At 56.1% G+C, this 20,608-nt stretch overlaps 1 protein-coding gene across 15 annotated transcripts in view; it reads right to left on the bottom strand.

Moving 5' to 3' along the window:
* Positions 1-20,608, bottom strand: part of FNBP1 (formin binding protein 1) — a 120,890-nt gene that overhangs the window by 86,992 nt on the left and 13,290 nt on the right. For all 15 annotated transcript variants that reach the window (XM_075324377.1, XM_075324362.1, XM_075324363.1 and 12 more), the window contains exons 2-4: positions 9,207-9,322; positions 3,954-4,010; positions 203-350 (exon numbers count right to left, since the gene is read on the bottom strand). In XM_075324377.1, coding sequence (XP_075180492.1) covers positions 203-350; positions 3,954-4,010; positions 9,207-9,322 — 321 coding nt within the window. The remainder of the gene's footprint in view (positions 1-202; positions 351-3,953; positions 4,011-9,206; positions 9,323-20,608) is intronic.

The following is a 20,608-nucleotide window of genomic DNA, read 5'->3' as shown; positions in this document are numbered from 1 at the left end:
GGCACCGATATGTTGACCTCACAGAGCAGATACAACGAACAACCCTTCAGCTGTGAGAAGTAGAAGGCCCTGTCTGGATGAATATAAGGAAGATTCCATTCACTGACAACAAGCAGAAAGCATCACAATGGCGAGAAGCTGAGATCCGCAGCCCCCCCCCCCCCAATCCAGGCCCCGTGTCTCGCAGGGTGGTGGCACTCACCGATTTGCGCTCCTGTTTCAGCTCCTGCACGAAGCGCGTCAGCTCAGCCATGATCATGGACGTCATGTTCTCGGAGACGACCTCGTGCTGCCCGGCGTAGTCATTCATCTCATTCAGCGTGGTCTGGAAGGCTTTACATGACGTGTACCTGCCGTAAGGACGCAGCGGGTCAGTGAGAGACCACCCGTGAGTCATCCCCCCCCCGTATTCAGTGACAACCCATGAGTCTCCACCCCCCCATTCAGCGACTCCCTGTGAGTCATCCCCCCTGTATTCAGTGACTACCCATGAGTCATCCCCCTGTATTCAGTGACTACCCATGAGTCATCCCCCTGTATTCAGTGACTACCCATGAGTCATCCCCCTGTATTCAGTGACTACCCATGAGTCATCCCCCCTTTATTCAGTGATTACCCATGAGTCATCCCCCTGTATTCAGTGACTACCCATGAGTCATCCCCCTGTATTCAGTGACTACCCATGAGTCATCCCCCTGTATTCAGTGACTACCCATGAGTCATCCCCCTGTATTCAGGGACTACCCATGAGTCATCCCCCTGTATTCAGGGACTACCCATGAGTCATCCCCCCTGTATTCAGTGACTACCCATGAGTCAACCCCCTGTATTCAGTGACTACCCATGAGTCATCCCCCTGTATTCAGTGACTACCCATGAGTCATCCCCCCTGTATTCAGTGATTACCCCCCATGAGTCATCCCCCTGAATTCAGTGACTACCCATGAGTCATCCCCCTGTATTCAGTGACTACCCATGAGTCATCCCCCTGTATTCAGTGACTACCCATGAGTCATCCCCCTGTATTCAGTGACTACCCATGAGTCATCCCCCCTGTATTCAGTGACTACCCATGAGTCATCCCCCCTGTATTCAGTGACTACCCATGAGTCATCCTCCCCTGTATTCAGTGACTACCATGAGTCATCCCCCCTGTATTCAGTGACTACCCATGAGTCATCCTCCCCTGTATTCAGTGACTACCATGAGTCATCCCCCCTGTATTCAGTGACTACCCATGAGTCATCCCCCTGTATTCAGTGACTACCCATGAGTCATCCCCCCTGTATTCAGTGACTACCCATGAGTCATCCCCCTGTATTCAGTGACTACCCATGAGTCATCCCCCTGTATTCAGTGATTACCCATGAGTCAACCCCCTGTATTCAGTGACTACCCATGAGTCACCCCCCTGTATTCAGTGACTACCCATGAGTCATCCCCCTGTATTCAGTGACTACCCATGAGTCATCCCCCTGTATTCAGTGACTACCCATGAGTCATCCCCCTGTTTTCAGTGACTACCCATGAGTCATCCCCCCTGTATTCAGTGACTACCCATGAGTCATCCCCCCTGTATTCAGTGACTACACATGAGTCATCCCCCTGTATTCAGTGACTACCCATGAGTCATCCCCCTGTATTCAGTGACTACCCATGAGTCATCCCCCTGTATTCAGTGACTACCCATGAGTCATCCCCCTGTATTCAGTGACTACCCATGAGTCATCCCCCCTGTATTCAGTGACTACCCGTGAGTCACCCCCCCACCTATTAAGTGACTGCTTTGGCAATCACCACCCCCCATATTCAGCGACTACCTGTGAGTCACCCCCCCGTACTCAGCGACTACCTGTGAGTCATCCCCCCCGCTAGTCGCCCGGCCCCCCAATATTCAGTGACTGCCTGCGAGTTGCCCGCCCCCCCCCCATATTCAGTGACTGCATGCGAGTCGCCCGGCCCCCCCAAATACAGGGACTGCCTGCGAGTCGCCCGGTCCCCCCCTATTCAGTGACTACCCATGAGTCATCCCCCTGTATTCAGTGACTACCCATGAGTCATCCCCCTGTATTCAGTGATTACCCATGAGTCACCCCCCCACCTATTAAGCGACTGCCTGGCAATTACCACCCCCCATATTCAGCGACTACCTGTGAGTCACCCCCCCCCGTACTCAGCGACTACCTGTGAGTCATCCCCCCCGCTAGTCGCCCGGCCCCCCAATATTCAGTGACTGCCTGCGAGTTGCCCGGCCCCCCCCATATTCAGTGACTGCCTGCGAGTCGCCCGGCCCCCCCCCATATTCAGTGACTACCCAGGAGTCATCCCCCTGTATTCAGTGACTACCCATGAGTCATCCCCCTGTATTCAGTGACTACCCATGAGTCATCTCCCTGTATTCAGTGACTACCCATGAGTCATCCCCCTGTATTCAGTGATTGCCCATGAGTCATCCCCCCTGTATTCAGTGACTACCCATGAGTCATCCCCCCTGTATTCAGTGACTACCCATGAGTCAACCCCCTGTATTCAGTGACTACCCATGAGTCATCCCCCTGTATTCAGTGACAACCCATGAGTCATCCCCCCTGTATTCAGTGACTACCCATGAGTCATCCCCCTGTATTCAGTGACTACCCATGAGTCATCCCCCTGTGTTCAGTGACTACCCATGAGTCATCCCCCTGTATTCAGTGACTACCCATGAGTCATCCCCCTGTATTCAGTGACTACCCATGAGTCATCCCCCTGTATTCAGTGACTACCCATGAGTCATCCCCCTGTATTCAGTGACTACCCATGAGTCATCCTCCTGTATTCAGTGACTACCCATGAGTCATCCCCCCTGTATTCAGTGACTACCCGTGAGTCATCCCCCCACCTATTAAGCGACTGCCTGGCAATCACCACCCCCCATATTCAGCGACTACCTGTGAGTCGCCCGGCCCTCCATATTCAGTGACTGCCTGCGAGTCGTCCACCTCCCCCATATTCAGTGACTGCCTGCGAGTCGTCCGCCTCCCCCATATTCAGTGACTGCCTGCGAGTCGCCCGGCCCTCCATATTCAGTGACTGCCTGCGAGTCGCCCGATCCCCCCATATTCAGTGACTGCCTGCGAGTCGCCCAGCCCCCCCATATTCAGTGACTGCCGTCGAGTCGCCCGCCTCCCCCATATTCAGTGACTGCCTGCGAGTCGCCCGGCCCTCCATATTCAGTGACTGCCTGCGAGTCGCCCGGCCCCCCCATATTCAGTGACTGCCTGCGAGTCGTCCGCCTCCCCCATATTCAGTGACTGCCTGCGAGTCGCCCGGCCCTCCATATTCAGTGACTGCCTGCGAGTCGCCCGATCCCCCCATATTCAGTGACTGCCTGCGAGTCGCCCAGCCCCCCCATATTCAGTGACTGTCTGTGAGTCGCCCTGCCCCCCCGTATTCAGTGACTGTCTGTGAGTCGCCCGGTCCCCCCCCTATTCAGTGACTGCCTGCCTGCGAGTCACCTGGCCCCCCCCGTATTCAGTGACTGTCTGTGAGTCACCCGCCCCCCCCCCCCATATTCAGTGACTGCCTGCGAGTCGCACCCTTCCCCCTCCCCTGTATGTGCCACAACACCCCACAAGAACAAATGCAAGTTTTGCAAAGTGCCAAGTCTGGACTCCATAACTCCCGTGAGAAGGTGTGAAAACTTCTGCAAGCAGACAAATCCTGTGCAGTCTGATCTGCTCCATCTGTCCCGTCTGCAGGATTAGCTCCTGACTACGGAGCGTTAGTCTGTAGTCTGTTACCACGGAGACACAGTGATCCATACACACTTATAATAGCACCTCATTTTAGATGCACAGGGGAGATGATTGCAGAAGTTTACACGCCCCTTTAATTTCAGTGCTCCAGTAATCATTCCCTTTAAGGGTGAGGCTGTTATCAGCTCGCCGCCCCCTCCCCCGCCCGACACTCACTTTGACTCTTCCTCTTCTTTGGAGTTTTTCTTGGTTTGATATTTTTTTGACAAATTTCTGCAGAAAAAGAAGAAGAAACGGAGGTGATCAGGACTCGAAAATCAGCGCAACTTCCCCCCCACCTGGACCCGCCGCCCGGGGCACGGGCTTCTCATTCCTGGTTTCACAATGACTCCTGACACAAGCCGTCAGTAAAGGCCAGACGTGCCCCGACCTCTCCACCATCTGAGTGGCCCGTACTGGTCCTCACCCAGCTTTCCCAGGCTCCTGAACGGCAAGTTCCCCCAGTTTTACACCGATACATTCTCCTGCCAGATCGGCTCAGCACTACCCATTCTTGGGAATGCTGGGTATGGCCCTTTAAGATAGATATACAGGCCTCTACTGATATCACTCATCTTTCCCAGGTGCCTGAATAGCAAATTTTTCCAGTTATGTAATAGACCCGACCAGAGCACAGGGCAAACCTATCATTACATCACTAGAAAAAAAAAGTTGTGTGTGGCCCTTTAAGAACTAATGAAGTGTCTCCCATTGGCAGTCACCCAGCTTTCCTGAGATCCGAAATAACATGTACCATCTTAAAATGGAGGGGGGCTTTGTATATTGGGACAGCGCCTAAGGAAGAATCATCCACCTAACGATGACCGTTGAATAATGCAGGAAAAGCGTCCTTCCCCTTTAAACACCACGTAGGGAATCCAGCTTTCCAGAGATCCAGAAAAACAAAAGTTAAAATGTGATGACAAGCGGCCGTTTAGGAGCCGGAGTATAGGCCACCTGTCACCCTACTTTCCCAAGAACAGATACAACTTACCACAGTCTGTGGTGTTCCGGGAAGATTTGGGGGCAACTCTCGGCCATTGTGTGACGAGCGGAGGACACCCAGTCACTGCCTGAACAACCACCCCCAACATCCACATACCCCCAACACTTTATAGAGCAAATAATAACGTATAACCCAGCTTTCCCGGAACCCTGACAGTCAGGTCTGTTCCTCATCCCTCAGTGTTGCTCTACGGCTGCAGAACTCTGGGAAAGCTTTGCTAGCAGGCACCCAGCTTTCCCGGTACCCTGACAGTCAGGTCTGTTGATGATCCCTTTGTGCTGCCCTATAGCTGCAGAACTGTGGGAAAACTGTTAGCAGGCACCCAGCTTTACCGTAACCCTGACAGTGAAGTTGATCCCTGCTGCTCTACGGCTGCAGAACTCTGGGAAAGCTGTGCTAGCAGGCACGCAGCTTTCTCAGAACCCTGACAGTCAGGTCTGTTCCTCATCCCTCAGTGTTGCTCTACGGCTGCAGAACTCTGGGAAAGCTTTGTTAACAGGCCTCCAGCTTTCCCGGCACCCTGACAGTCAGGTTTGTTGATGATCCCTCCGTGCTGCTCTACGGCTGCAGAACTCTGGGAATGCTTTGTTAGCAGGCACCCAGCTTTACCGTAACCCTGACAGTGAAGTTGGTCCCTGCTGATCTACGGCTGCAGAACTCTGGGAAAGCTGTGCTAGCAGGCACCCAGCTTTCTCAGAACCCTGACAGTCAGGTCTGTTCCTGATCCCTCCGTACTGCAAAACTCTGGGAAAGCTTTGTTAGCAGGCCTCCAGCTTTCCCGGAACCCTGACAGTCAGGTTTGTTGATGATCCCTCCGTGCTGCTCTACGGCTGCAGAACTCTGGGAAAGCTGTGCTACCAGGCACCCAGCTTTCTCAGAACCCTGACAGTCATGTCTGTTCCTGATCCCTCCGTGCTGCAGAACTCTGGGAAAGCTGTGTTAGCAGGCACCCAGCTTTCCCTGTGAATGATGAGCTAAAACATTGCGCTCATTATGCCCACAGCTCATCCCCCCTCCTCCAGAGCTGCACTCATCAGGGAGGACCACTGCTGATGCCCGGGGGCAGGTAATAGTGACATGCGGGGGCAGCAGCTGGACCCCGGGGGGCTCTGTTGGAAGTTTTGTGATAATCGGGATTCTAGTAAATGAAATCCAGCGGGGTGGAAGCAACCGGCGTCTGAAAACAACGGTCACATGACCAGGGGACACCAATAATAATGCACATTTCCGCACATGTTCATCCTGAGCCTCCTGGTTCATATACAGCATTGGGAACCTGTGCGATCCCCGCTCCATAGTGGAGCCCTGCGCCGGTGACAGGCACGTGTATACTTGGCTGCCGGTGACAGCCCTTACGTGGCTGACGTGAGATCATCTGCTGCGCTGCCGGGTGCAACAATGTAACGACATCACTGACACAATGTATCAAGTCAGAGGCGGAAAACAATGAAAATCACAAAACTGGGGGAATCGGGACCCCCATCCTTCATACAAAAAGGAGCCAAAGAGCCTGGCAATAGTGAGGGGGGCTCAGAGATTGGCCCCCACTGGGTGAGATTGTGACTGTCCCTTTAAGAAGCCACCTGTAGGTAAGCCTTGGTGACCGTGCTTGGCCCCCGGGGGGTGACACCTGTCGCTGTGTTATGGATACGCAGATCCGCTGGCACAGGAGATTACCGCTCATACGCCGCGGCCCCCCGAGCCCTGCCGCACGAGACATCAGCCAATCAACAGGGAGCCCACTGCAACAATTATCAAATGCAGCTCTGGAGGTGACTGGAGGATAAGACATGCTTTAACAATAGAATAGTGACTGCAGCACTGGAGGTGACTGGAGGATAAGACACAAAATAACAGAATAGTCACTGCAGCTCTGGAGGTGACTGGAGGATAAGACATGATGTGACAGCAGACTAGTGATTGCAGCTCTGGAGGTGACTGGAGGATAAGACCTCATGTGACAGCAGAATAGTGAGTGCAGCTCTGGAGGTGACTGGAGGATAATGTAGATAATAATGAGATGGTTGGTCTGAATCACTGCCTCTATTCATATTTTACCCATGATCCCCTGTAAATGGTGCGGGGTCACTTTAAGAGGAGACATTTATTGCTGAGATTTTCATGAGTTAAAAAAAAAAAAATGGAGGGAAAAAAAATTAAAGAAGACAACAAAAGTAGTGAGAGGAAAGTGGCGGCCCCCGGATCAGCCCCTGCAGTACTCTGCCCGGGCTCAGTGCTCAAGATTAGATCGCAAGCTCCTGGGCACAGAAATGAAGAGTGATACACAATGTGATGCATGGTGCCAGCTCCTGGGGTCATGGATGATGGGAGTGATGGCTCCTGTGCTGCAGAACAAGCCCGCGCTACATGGAGAAAGACGGGGCCCCGGACCAGGCCCCAGAGAGCACACCAGGCCCCAGAGAGCACGCCAGGCCCCAGAGAGCACGCCAGGCCCCAGAGAGCACGCCAGGCCCCAGAGAGCACGCCAGGCCCCAGAGAGCACGCCAGGCCCCAGAGAGCACGCCAGGCCCCAGAGAGCACGCCAGGCCCCAGAGAGCACGCCAGGGCCCAGAGAGCACGCCAGGCCCCAGAGAGCACGCCAGGCCCCAGAGAGCACGCCAGGGCCCAGAGAGCACGCCAGGCCCCAGAGAGCACGCCAGGCCCCAGAGAGCACGCCAGGCCCCAGAGAGCACGCCAGGCCCCAGAGAGCACGCCAGGGCCCAGAGAGCACGCCAGGCCCCAGAGAGCACGCCAGGCCCCAGAGAGCACGCCAGGCCCCAGAGAGCACGCCAGGCCCCAGAGAGCACGCCAGGCCCCAGAGAGCACGCCAGGCCCCAGAGAGCACGCCAGGCCCCAGAGAGCACGCCAGGCCCCAGAGAGCACGCCAGGCCCCAGAGAGCACGCCAGGCCCCAGAGAGCACGCCAGGCCCCAGAGAGCACGCCAGGCCCCAGAGAGCACGCCAGGCCCCAGAGAGCACGCCAGGCCCCAGAGAGCACGCCAGGCCCCAGAGAGCACGCCAGGCCCCAGAGAGCACGCCAGGCCCCAGAGAGCACGCCAGGCCCCAGAGAGCACGCCAGGCCCCAGAGAGCACGCCAGGCCCCAGAGAGCACGCCAGGCCCCAGAGCTCACGCCAGGCCCCAGAGAGCACGCCAGGCCCCAGAGAGCACACCAGGCCCCAGAGAGCACACCAGGCCCCAGAGAGCACACCAGGCCCCAGAGAGCACACCAGGCCCCAGAGAGCACACCAGGCCCCAGAGAGCACACCAGGCCCCAGAGAGCACACCAGGGCCCAGAGAGCACACCAGGCCCCAGAGAGCACACCAGGCCCCAGAGCGCACACCAGGCCCCAGAGCGCACACCAGGCCCCAGAGCGCACACCAGGGCCCAGAGAGCACACCAGGCCCCAGAGAGCACACCAGGCCCCAGAGCGCACACCAGGCCCCAGAGCGCACACCAGGCCCCAGAGCGCACACCAGGCCCCAGAGAGCACACCAGGCCCCAGAGCTCACACCAGGCCCCAGAGCTCACACCAGGCCCCAGAGCTCACACCAGGCCCCAGAGCTCACACCAGGCCCCAGAGCTCACACCAGGCCCCAGAGCTCACACCAGGCCCCAGAGCTCACACCAGGCCCCAGAGCTCACACCAGGCCCCAGAGCTCACACCAGGCCCCAGAGCTCACACCAGGCCCCAGAGCTCACACCAGGCCCCAGAGCTCACACCAGGCCCCAGAGCTCACACCAGGCCCCAGAGCTCACACCAGGCCCCAAAGCTCACACCAGGCCCCAAAGCTCACACCAGGCCCCAAAGCTCACACCAGGCCCCAAAGCTCACACCAGGCCCCAAAGCTCACACCAGGCCCCAAAGCTCACACCAGGCCCCAGACCTCACACCAGGCCCCAGACCTCACACCAGGCCCCAGACCCCAAACCAGGCCCCAGACCCCAAACCAGGCCCCAGACCCCAAACCAGGCCCCAGACCCCAAACCAGGCCCCAGACCCCAAACCAGGCCCCAGACCCCAAACCAGGCCCCAGACCCCAAACCAGGCCCCAGACCCCAAACCAGGCCCCAGACCCCAAACCAGGCCCCAGACCCCAAACCAGGCCCCAGACCCCAAACCAGGCCCCAGACCCCAAACCAGGCCCCAGACCCCAAACCAGGCCCCAGACCCCAAACCAGGCCCCAGACCCCAAACCAGGCCCCAGACCCCAAACCAGGCCCCAGACCCCAAACCAGGCCCCAGACCCCAAACCTGGCCCCAGACCCCAAACCAGGCCCCAGACCCCAAACCAGGCCCCAGATCCCAAACCAGGCCCCAGACCCCAAACCAGGCCCCAGACCCCAAACCAGGCCCCAGACCCCAAACCAGGCCCCAGACCCCAAACCAGGCCCCAGACCCCAGACCCCAAACCAGACGACTCACCGCAGTTGCTTTGCATAGTTGATCTCGATTTCTGCTCTTTCCTTCACAAACTTGATATATTTTTCCAACACCTCGATCCCCCACTGTGTGTGCTTTTCCAGATTATCAAACTGATCCTGCAAAGAGAAGAGGGAGAGCAGAATAGTGAGTGCAGCTCTGGAGTATAGTACGGGCGGTAACTCAGGATCAGTAATGTATGTACACAGTGACTGCACCAGCAGAATAGTGAGTGCTGCTCTGGAGTATAGTACGGGCGGTAACTCAGGATCAGTAATGTAATGTATGTACACAGTGACTGCACCAGCAGAATAGTGAGTGCAGCTCTGGAGTAGAATACAGGAGGTAACTCAGGATCAGTAATGTAATGTATGTACACAGTGACTGCACCAGCAGAATAGTGAGTGCAGCTCTGGAGTATAATACAGGAGGTAACTCAGGATCAGTAATGTAATGTATGTACACAGTGACTGCACCAGCAGAATAGTGAGTGCAGCTCTGGAGTATAATACAGGAGGTAACTCAGGATCAGTAATGTAATGTATGTACACAGTGACTGCACCAGCAGAATAGTGAGTGCAGCTCTGGAGCATAATACAGGAGGTAACTCAGGATCAGTAATGTAATGTATGTACACAGTGACTGCACCAGCCTATCAATGTGGGCCGTACAGCATGCATACACTCCTTGCATGACGCAGTGGGCACGCCTCCTAGCTGATGACGCGATGCCCACTGTTGTTTACTTCCGGTGTCGCGTCACTCATGGGAGTGGAGCTTGATTCGCCACCTAAGGTTATTTACTAATGTGGATTGGGCGACGTATACAAGCCCCTCTGTGTGACGCGATGGACACGCCTTCTGGTTGATGACGCGATGCCCATATTTGTACACTTCCGGTATCGCGTCATTCATGGGGGCGGAGCCGGATTCGGCTTTCTGGACTGTTCACCAATGGCAGACGCTGTTGTAATGCACTTTGGTGGGACAGTGTATAATGAGACGCTCTGATTGGCCTGGACTGACATAGTCTTGGATTGGATGTGTTTTATTTATAAGGACGCTCTTTTTACTCTGAGACCACCCCCGGAAGAAGGATTACAACACCGAAACCTATAGGTCGGGGTTTCTCACCTTCACACCATACTTCAGGTACGTTAGCTTAGTGTGATCGGATACCCTGTGCTACCAGTTATACTTGCACTTGCAAGAGTCTTGGTGGGATTATATTTCAATGGTGGCTCAGGATATCTCTAGCAGTCAGTGGATTTGGCATTTATGCTGATTAATCACTATGGATTATCCATTTTATTGGTCTTTTGGTTCTCTGACTGCTCTGAATACTTATATATGTACCAGTGTGGTGTGTGGGTGCCATTTGGTGGTATTTATCGCCTGTCTCTACAATTTTTAATCACTTTTTTGTCTTTTGTATTTTCTACTTAATAAAATTTATATCCTGTTTCAACTACAAAGTCTTTGTACAGATTTCTTCTTTTTTGCTTCAGCAGAATAGTGAGTGCAGCTCTGGAGTATAATACAGGAGGTAACTCAAGATCAGTAATGTAATGTATGTACACAGTGACTGCACCAGCAGAATAGTGAGTGCAGCTCTGCAGTATAATACAGGAGGTAACTCAAGATCAGTAATGTAATGTATGTACACAGTGACTGCACCAGCAGAATAGTGAGTGCAGCTCTGGAGGATAATACAGGAGGTAACTCAGGATCAGTAATGTATGTACACAGTGACTGCACCAGCAGAATAGTGAATGCAGCTCTGGAGTATAATACAGGAGGTAACTCAGGATCAGTAATGTATGTACACAGTGACTGCACCAGCAGAATAGTGAATGCAGCTCTGGAGGATAATACAGGAGGTAACTCAGGATCAGTAATGTATGTACACAGTGACTGTACCAGCAGAATAGTGAGTGCAGCTCTGGAGTATAATACAGGAGGTAACTCAGGAACAGTAATGTAATGTATGTACACAATGACTGCACAAGCAGAATAGTGAGTGCAGTTCTGGAGGATAATACAGGAGGTAACTCAAGATCAGTAATGTAATGTATGTACACAGTGACTGCACCAGCAGAATAGTGAATGCAGCTCTGGAGTATAATACAGGAGGTAACTCAGGATCAGTAATGTATGTACACAGTGACTGCACCAGCAGAATAGTGAGTGCAGCTCTGGAGTATAATACAGGAGGTAACTCAGGATCAGTAATGTAATGTATGTATACAGTGACTGCACCAGCAGAATAGTGAGTGCAGCTCTGGAGTATAATACAGGAGGTAACTCAGGATCAGTAATGTAATGTATGTACACAGTGACTGCACCAGCAGAATAGTGAATGCAGCTCTGGAGTATAATACAGGAGGTAACTCAGGATCAGTAATGTATGTACACAGTGACTGCACCAGCAGAATAGTGAGTGCAGCTCTGGAGTATGATACAGGAGGTAACTCAGGATCCAGGGCTGTGGAGTCGGTAAGCCAAACCTTCGACTCCGACTCCTCAAATTCTCTTGCACCGACTCCGACTCCGGCTCCGGCTCCGACTCCGGCTCCTACATATATTGCTTAGTTAGGTGAAAAATTTATTGTAGTACATGAATATGTGTATGTGAACATCAGACATTTAATAATTTTTATGATACGATAATCAAGATATTTGGATAGAACATAAAATATATTTATTGGAATACAACTTTAGAACACAAAAAACTGTAATAAATTGTAAATATGTAATACACTATGTAATATACAGTAGATTACATATATATCTTGTGTGTGTATGTACACTGTGTGTATATATATATATATATATATATTACATATTTACAATTTATTAGTTTTTTGTGTTCTAAAGTTGTATTCCAATAAATATTTTATGTTCTATCCAAATATCTTGATTATTGTATCATAAAAACAATTAAATGTCTGATGTTCACATTGTACTACAATAAATTTTTCACTTAAATATAAGCATTATACTAAATGTTATTATTTAGTAAAATATTCAGCACATTCTGCATTGCACTCCTGTCCCCAATTTATTATATATTTTAAGAGTCGGAGTCGGTGCATTTTATACCGACTCCGACTCCGACTCCACGACTCCGACTCCGACTCCACAGCCCTGTCAGGATCAGTAATGTAATGTATGTACACAGTGACTGCACCAGCAGAATAGTGAGTGCAGCTCTGGGTGAGGCAGGATTCCCTCCTCCTGTCTATGGCTCGGTGGGTGCAGTATATTTCGGGGTATAATGATGAGCTCAGAGTCCCCCATCAGCGAGCTCTTCTCTCCGGAGCTCTGCCGCGGGGACGGTGTTACCAGGAGGTAAATCAAACAGTTAAAGAGAAAATTTATCTGATCACAGCGTCCAAAACTAGTGAGACCCGCCGGACACCACAGATCCCAGCAATCACTGTTCGGATATTGGGGGTTCCCCTAATTCATACACACAAGCGGGCTCCTGTTCATCCTGGGCTTTCTGGTTCCTGAGCAGACCCCCAACCCCGGTGTCTGCAGCAGATGATGGCGGGGCGTGCGGCCCCCAGGGGTCTTCTCTCCGGCCGCTCCGTGACTCACAGACATTAGTGTCTCTAGCAGGAATGTATTGTGCAGATCCCGCTCAGTGGGTCCCGGCCAAGATCAGCTCAGCCGAGGCGTCCATCACTGTCAGCGCCGCCCTCCAGGGTGACCCCGGGCCCGAAACACAGGGCGACCTACATCTGCAGGAAAAGGGACGCTCTTAAAGGGGCAGGAAAAGACCGAGAAAATAACAGAAAGCATTGCTGATTATACTGGGAGACGGTGCAGTGAATGGGAGTGATGACTGGTGGGGAAGAGCGGCCCACGAGCACTCAGGAGCACTGTAGAGAGGGGACGGCGGGGGGGACAGAGTGGGGACGGCGGGGGGGGGACAGAGCGGGGACGGCGGGGGGGGGACAGAGCGGGGACGGCGGGAGCTACAGCCGAGGACGGCGGGAGCTACAGCCGAGGACGGCGGGGGCTACAGCCGAGGACGGCGGGGGTTACAGCCGAGGACGGCGGGAGCTACAGCCGAGGACGGCGGGAGCTACAGCCGAGGACGGCGGGAGCTACAGCCGAGGACGGCGGGAGCTACAGCCGAGGACGGCGGGAGCTACAGCCGAGGACGGCGGGAGCTACAGCCGAGGACGGCGGGAGCTACAGCCGAGGACGGCGGGAGCTACAGCCGAGGACGGCGGGGGTTACAGACGAGGACGGCGGGGGTTACAGACGAGGACGGCGGGGGTACAGCCGAGGACGGCGGGAGCTACAGCCGAGGACGGCGGGAGCTACAGCCGAGGACGGCGGGAGCTACAGCCGAGGACGGCGGGAGCTACAGCCGAGGACGGCGGGAGCTACAGCCGAGGACGGCGGGAGCTACAGCCGAGGACGGCGGGAGCTACAGCCGAGGACGGCGGGGGTTACAGCGGAGGACGGCGGGGGTTACAGCGGAGGACGGCGGGGGTTACAGCGGACGACGGCGGGGGTTACAGCGGAGGACGGCGGGGGTTACAGCGGAGGACGGCGGGGGTTACAGCAGAGGACGGCGGGGGTTACAGCAGAGGACGGCGGGGGTTACAGCGGAGGACGGCGGGGGTTACAGCGGAGGACGGCGGGGGTTACAGCGGAGGACGGCGGGGGTTACAGCGGAGGACGGCGGGGGTTACAGCGGAGGACGGCGGGGGTTATAGCGGAGGACGGGGGGGTTATAGCGGAGGACGGCGGGGGTTATAGCGGAGGACGGCGAGGGTTATAGCGGAGGACGGCGGGGGTTATAGCGGAGGACGGCGGGGGTTATAGCGGAGGACGGCGGGGGTTATAGCGGAGGACGGCGGGGGTTATAGCGGAGGACGGCGGGGGTTATAGCGGAGGACGGCGGGGGTTATAGCGGAGGACGGCGGGGGTTATAGTGGAGGACGGCTGCTGGTTACATAAAGCCTCCAGCGCTGGCCGGGATCTCACATCTGCAGCTCTGGGAAAAACAAGGTTTACTCATCCAGATCAGAGGGAGGAAACAGGAATGAGCAGCCGCGGCCAAAGAAAGGGCCGCACACAGCACCGCGAGGAGCTACTACTCCCTGCTATCAGCCAGCACTGGGGAGGACAGGTGACTACAATCTATTACTCCCTGTTATCAGCCAGCACTGGGGGGGGGGGGGGGAGACTGTAGGACAGGTGACTACAATCTATTACTCCCGGTTATCAGCCATTACTGGGGAAGGAGACTGTAGTACTGGTGGGTAGCTTGGACCCCCATCGTTTTCCTCGGTTGTGCCGGGCGCAGAATATCTGATGGATCAGACTCCATGAATTCCAGGCCGCAGTTTGTCTTCTCGGGGGTGATGTGATGGAGGCGGCTCCCCCCTGTGCCGCGCCGTGAGGCCCCCCCCTGTGCCGCGCCGTGAGGCTCCCCCCTGTGCCGCGCCGTGAGGCTCCCCCCTGTGCCGCGCCGTGAGACTCCCCCCTGTGCCCGCATTCTCCTCATGCAGCAGGCAGCTCAGGATGAGCAGTTTCCCTGTTTTGCAGCGGTTGCTCCTCTCTTTCTGGCGGAGCTCGGGGTGACTCACGCTCAGCTGGGCTCCGTCTGTGCTGGACGCGTCGCACGTTTGTATTTTCCTAATTCTTTGCTTTGTAAACAGTCGCCAGCTCCCGGCAGCCGCGTCACCGCGCATCATGCGCCATGGCACCAGCCGCTACAATACCGGGGGGCGGTATGATCAGCGGCTGCACCCCGGGGGGGCAATTAGCAGATTCCAGAACGCCGGATTATGGGAGTCTCGGAAGATCTGACATTCTAGAGCTGGGAAAGCTGGGTGGATGCCAGTACACGAGCCGCACTGAGCGTCACCCAGCTTTCCCAGCGGTACCGGACGCTTCCAGTACAATAACATTATCTCATGGAGTCACGGGTCCCGGGCTCCGCGGACACCACAGAGGGGGCGCATTGTTACTGGACGGAGAGGAATGCGCCCGCTGTGGACGTGGGAGGGCGGAAAATGAGCGACATTTACAGAAGCGCTGAGCGGCCACAAAGAAAACACGGCTCCTGTGTAATGGGGTCATGAATAAACCATCAGCGGCCGCTCCACTGCCGCAGAGTAACACTGCCGGTCTCATCTGCTCCGGGAAAAGCTGGGTGACTACCAATATGGCCGCACTCACGTCTCAGGGTTACGTGGGAAACCAAACATTCCCCAAACTGGACAAAGAACAAAAGTAGGGCCTGGGGATGTGGCCCCTGATCAGCCCAAAGCCGGGGCCCAGAGGAATCCAGACACTAAAGGGTCAATAATCCCTCGCTGAGAACACGAGACATGGAGGAGTTGTCATGGGGGCACGGAGGGATCTACACGTCATGTGACTGATCAACAACCATGGCTGATAACAGGGAGTAATAAACTGTACTCCCCTGTCCCACAGTCTCCTCCCCCAGTAATGGCTGATAACTGGGAGTAATAAACTGTACTCCCCTGTCCTACAGTCTCCTCCCCCAGTAATGGCTGATAACAGGGAGTAATAGATTGTAGTCACCTGTCCTACAGTCTCTTCCCCCAGTAGTGGCTAATAACAGGGAGTAATAGATTGTACTCACCTGCCCTACAGTCTCCTCCCCCAGTAATGGCTGATAACAGGGAGTAATAGATTCTACTCTCCTGTCCTACAGTCTCCTCTCCCCAGTAATGGCTGATAACAGGGAGAAATTGATAGTACTCACCTGTCCTACAGTCTCCTCCCCCAGTAGTGGCTGATAACAGGGAGTAATAGATTGTACTCACCTGTCCTACAATCTATTAATCCCTGTTATCAGCCATTACTGGGGGAGGAGACTGTAGGACAGGTGAGTACAATCTATTAGTCCCTGTTATCAGCCATTACTGGGGGAGGAGACTGTAGGACAGGTGACTACAATCTGTTACTCCCTGTTATCAGCCATTACTGGGGGAGGAGACTGTAGGACAGGTGAGTACAGTCTCCTCCCCCAGTGATGGCTGATAACAGGGAGTAATAGATTGTAGCCTCTTGTCATACAGCCACCTATCCTGAGTAATGGCTGATAACTGAGGACAATAAACTGTACAGCCTTGGACAGTAAGTGACAGGAGACAGGCTGCAGATGTGGATCCCTTTAGGACCGCGGCTCCTTTTAATGGTTGCGTGGGTCGGTGGCGACTTGTGATGTGGGTGATTAAGATGCCGAAAAACTGATAATCTGCTAAACAAGTGCGAAAGTAATCAACACCTCGGGAAAATGGGGGTCACAGGTGGGAGGGTGGGAGAAGATGTGGGATGGGGGTGTCACCTGAGCGCCACGGGAAGACCGTGAATATAAGTTGCCTATTATAACCTGTCACACAGGACGGGGGGGGACACACACACACATAATCCGCAGGGGTCGGCCACTGCGGGGTGCAACCAAAACTACTGCTCTCCACTTGGTGGGTGCAAGACTACAACTCCCAGCATCGCACCGGCCGCAGGATGTAGCTCTGTGGAATCTGTACAGTAGGGAGCACCTGCGCCCCCGACTCCTACCTATGTGATTGGCTGGTATGGGCAGACGTGATACAAGTCAGAAGCAACAAGCTTCTCACTGCAAACTACTGCTCTCTGGTATCAGCCACAAGGTCAGAATGATGGACCGGCCACGAGTCTCAGGTCCGCAAATGTGACGGTAATTATGTCAAACTCGGTAGGAATGACATGAATATTAATGAGGGGAGAGAATCTGCGCCCGGACACGCGCCCTGCCCCGATCACTGCCGATTATGTCCTCATACGTGGCAGGCAAAGCCGGCGGTGTCAGTCCACACTACAGATCTAACATTCTATTCATGAACCAGGAGGCCCAGGATGAGCAGAGGCGTCCGGCAGAGGCACAGGTGCAGCGGCTGCAGCCTCCTCCCCTCGTAGCTCTAAAGGCAGAGATGATGAACGTGAGTCATCTCTGAGGAGAGAATCTAAACCACGAGGTTAATCCTGTGAATGTGCCGCTCCTCACAGCCCTCATCAGTATGCATGCCGCCAACCCCGAGGAGGCAGCGGGGAAGAGGGCGAGGGGGGCACGAGGGGAGGGAAAAGGGCGAGGGAGGCACAGGGGGAACGGGGCGAGGAGGCAGCGGGGAAGAGGGCGAGGGAGGCACGGGGCGAGGAGGCAGCGGGGAAGAGGGCGAGGGAGGCACAGGGCGAGGAGGCAGCGGGGAAGAGGGCGAGGGAGGCACAGGGCGAGGAGGCAGCGGGGAAGAGGGCGAGGGAGGCACAGGGCGAGGAGGCAGCGGGGAAGAGGGCGAGGGAGGCACAGGGCGAGGAGGCAGCGGGGAAGAGGGCGAGGGGGGCACGAGGGGAGGGCAAAGGGAAAAGGGCGAGGGAGGCACAGGGGGAACGGGGCGAGGAGGCAGCGGGGAAGAGGGCGAGGGAGGCACGGGGCGAGGAGGCAGCGGGGAAGAGGGCGAGGGGGGCACGAGGGGAGGGCAAAGGGAAAAGGGCGAGGGAGGCACAGGGGGAACGGGGCGAGGAGGCAGCGGGGAAGAGGGCGAGGGAGGCACGGGGCGAGGAGGCAGCGGGGAAGAGGGCGAGGGAGGCACAGGGCGAGGAGGCAGCGGGGAAGAGGGCGAGGGAGGCACAGGGCGAGGAGGCAGCGGGGAAGAGGGCGAGGGGGGCACGAGGGGAGGGCAAAGGGAAGAGGGCGAGGGAGGCACAGGGGGAACGGGGCGAGGAGGCAGCGGGGAAGAGGGCGAGGGAGGCATGGGGCGAAGGAGGCACGGGGGGAACGGGGCGAGGGGAGGGCAAAGGGAAGAGGGCGAGGGAGGCACAGGGGGAACGGGGCGAGGGGAGGGCAAAGGGAAGAGGGCGAGGGAGGCACAGGGGGAACGGGGCGAGGGGAGGGCAAAGGGAAGAGGGCGAGGGAGGCACAGGGGAAACGGGGCGAGGGGAGGGCAAAGGGAAGAGGGCGAGAGAGGCACGGGGCGAGCGGAGGGGAAAGGGAAGAGGGTGAGGGAGGCACAGGGGGAACGGGGCGAGGGGAGGGCAAAGGGAAGAGGGCGAGAGAGGCACAGGGCGAGGAGGCGATGGGATAGAGGGCGAGGGAGGAACGGGGCGAGGGGAGGGCAAAGGGAAGAGGGCGAGAGAGGCACGGGGCAAGGAGGCAGCGGGGAAGAGGGCTAGGGGGGAACGGGGCGAGGGGAGGGTAAAGGGAAGAGGACGAGAGAGGCACAGGGCGAGGAGGCGGTGGGGAAGAGGGTGAGGGAGGCACAGGGCGAGGAGGCGGTGGTGAAGAGGGTGAGGGAGGCACAGGGCGAGGGGGGCACAGGGCGAGGAGGGGGCAAGGGGAAGAGGGCAAGGGATCACGGGACAAGGGAGGAACTGGGCGAGGGGAAGAGGGCACAGGAGGAACGGGGCGATGGGGGCATATCGGGGCCCTGCACCTCAACACCTGAAGGTCACCACCAACCTGTACCCCAACAATACAAGCCAGAGAAGGCGTCAGGTAAAGACATTTACATCCCTCGTGCAGCTCATCTCCCCAGTCACGTGGTCTTGGTCCCTCTCCTGCAGCTCATCTCGCCAGTCACGTGGTCTTGGTCCCTCTCCTGCAGCTCATCTCCCCAGTCGCGTGGTCTTGGTCCCTCTCCTGCAGCTCATCTCCCGTCATGGGGTTCATGTCCCTCTCCTGCAGCTCATCTCCCGTCATGGGGTCCATGTCCCTCTCCTGCAGCTCATCTCCCATCATGGGGTCCATGTCCCTCTCCTGCAGCTCATCTCCCATCATGGGGTCCACGTCCCTTTCCTGCAGCTCATCTCCCCAGTATCTGGGTCCACTTCCCTCTCCTGCAGCTCATCTCCCGTCATGGGGTCCATGTCCCTCTCCTGCAGCTCATCTCCCGTCATGGGGTCCATGTCCCTCTCCTGCAGCTCATCTGCCGTCATGGGGTCCATGTCCCTCTCCTGCAGCTCATCTCCCATCATGGGGTCCACGTCCCTTTCCTGCAGCTCATCTCCCCAGTATCTGGGTCCACTTCCCTCTCCTGCAGCTCATCTCGCTTCAAGATCTTGGTCCAACTCCTGCAGCTCATCTTGTTTCAGGGCCCAGATCCCTCTCCTGCAGCTCATCTCCCCAGTCTTGGGGTTCACATTCCTCTACTGCAACTCATCTCCCCAGTCTCTGGGTCCACATCCCTCTACTGCAGCTCATCTCCCCAGTCTGGAGGTCCACGTCCCTATCCTGCAACTCATCTCCCCAGTCTCTGGGTCCACATCCCTCTAATGCAGCTCATCTCCCCAATCTCGGGGTTCACGTCCCTCTCCTGCAGCTCATCTCCCCAGTCTCAGGGTCTACGTCCCTCTCCTGCAGCTCATCTCCCCAATCTCGGGGTTCACGTCCCTCTCCTGCAGCTCATCTCCCCAGTCTCAGGGTCTACGTCCCTCTCCTGCAGCTCATCTCCCCAATCTCGGGGTTCACGTCCCTCTCCTGCAGCTCATCTCCCCAGTCTCGGGGTTCACGTCACTCTCCTGCAGCTCATCTCCCCAGTCTCAGGGTCCATGTCCCTCTCCTGCAGCTCATCTCCCCAGTCTCAGGGTCCACGTCCCTCTCCTGCAGCTCATCTCCCCAGTCTCAGGGTCCACGTCCCTCTCCTGCAGCTCATCTCCCCAATCTCGAGGTCCACGTTCCTCTCTTGCAGCTCATCTCCCCAATCTCGGGGTAAACATCCCTCTCCTGCAGCTCATCCCCCCCAGTCTCAGGGTCCACGTCCCCAGTGCCCGTGTATCGGGGGGGGGGGGGGCAGACAAGATGAGGGTTTTTTTCCGCGTCCCCTTCACAGATCACACACAGTGCTCAGTGTAACAATGAGGGGGACAGGAGACATTACTGAGTGATACGCAGCAGATGGCGGGGGGATCACAGCGGCGGCCCCCCGGATTATCCTTAATCACCACAGGAAGCAGATCCAGCGTCTGACCCCTGAATTGTGGGATTAACCGGTCAGGTCATTGCAGAGGGGCAGCACCATGTCCAGGAGGAGAACCAGAGCGGCCACATTCACTGACAGCAAGCACCCCGAGAGGAAAACCAGAGAGACCACATTCACTGACAGCAAGCACCAAGAGAGGAAAACCAGAGAGACCACATTCACTGACAGCAAGCAACCCGAGAGGAAAACCAGAGACCACATTCACTGACAGCAAGCACCCCGAGAGGAAAACCAGAGAGACCACATTCACTGACAGCAAGCAACCCGAGAGGAAAACCAGAGAGACCACATTCACTGACAGCAAGCACCCAGAGAGGAAAACCAGAGAGACCACATTCACTGACAGCAAGCAACCCGAGAGGAAAACCAGAGAGACCACATTCACTGACAGCAA

The sequence above is a fragment of the Anomaloglossus baeobatrachus genome, chromosome 9, assembly GCF_048569485.1.
Source record: "Anomaloglossus baeobatrachus isolate aAnoBae1 chromosome 9, aAnoBae1.hap1, whole genome shotgun sequence".
Classification (NCBI taxonomy): domain Eukaryota; kingdom Metazoa; phylum Chordata; class Amphibia; order Anura; family Aromobatidae; genus Anomaloglossus; species Anomaloglossus baeobatrachus.
The sequence above is the reverse complement of the archived record's forward strand: the minus strand, read 5'-3'. Positions and strand labels throughout refer to the sequence as shown.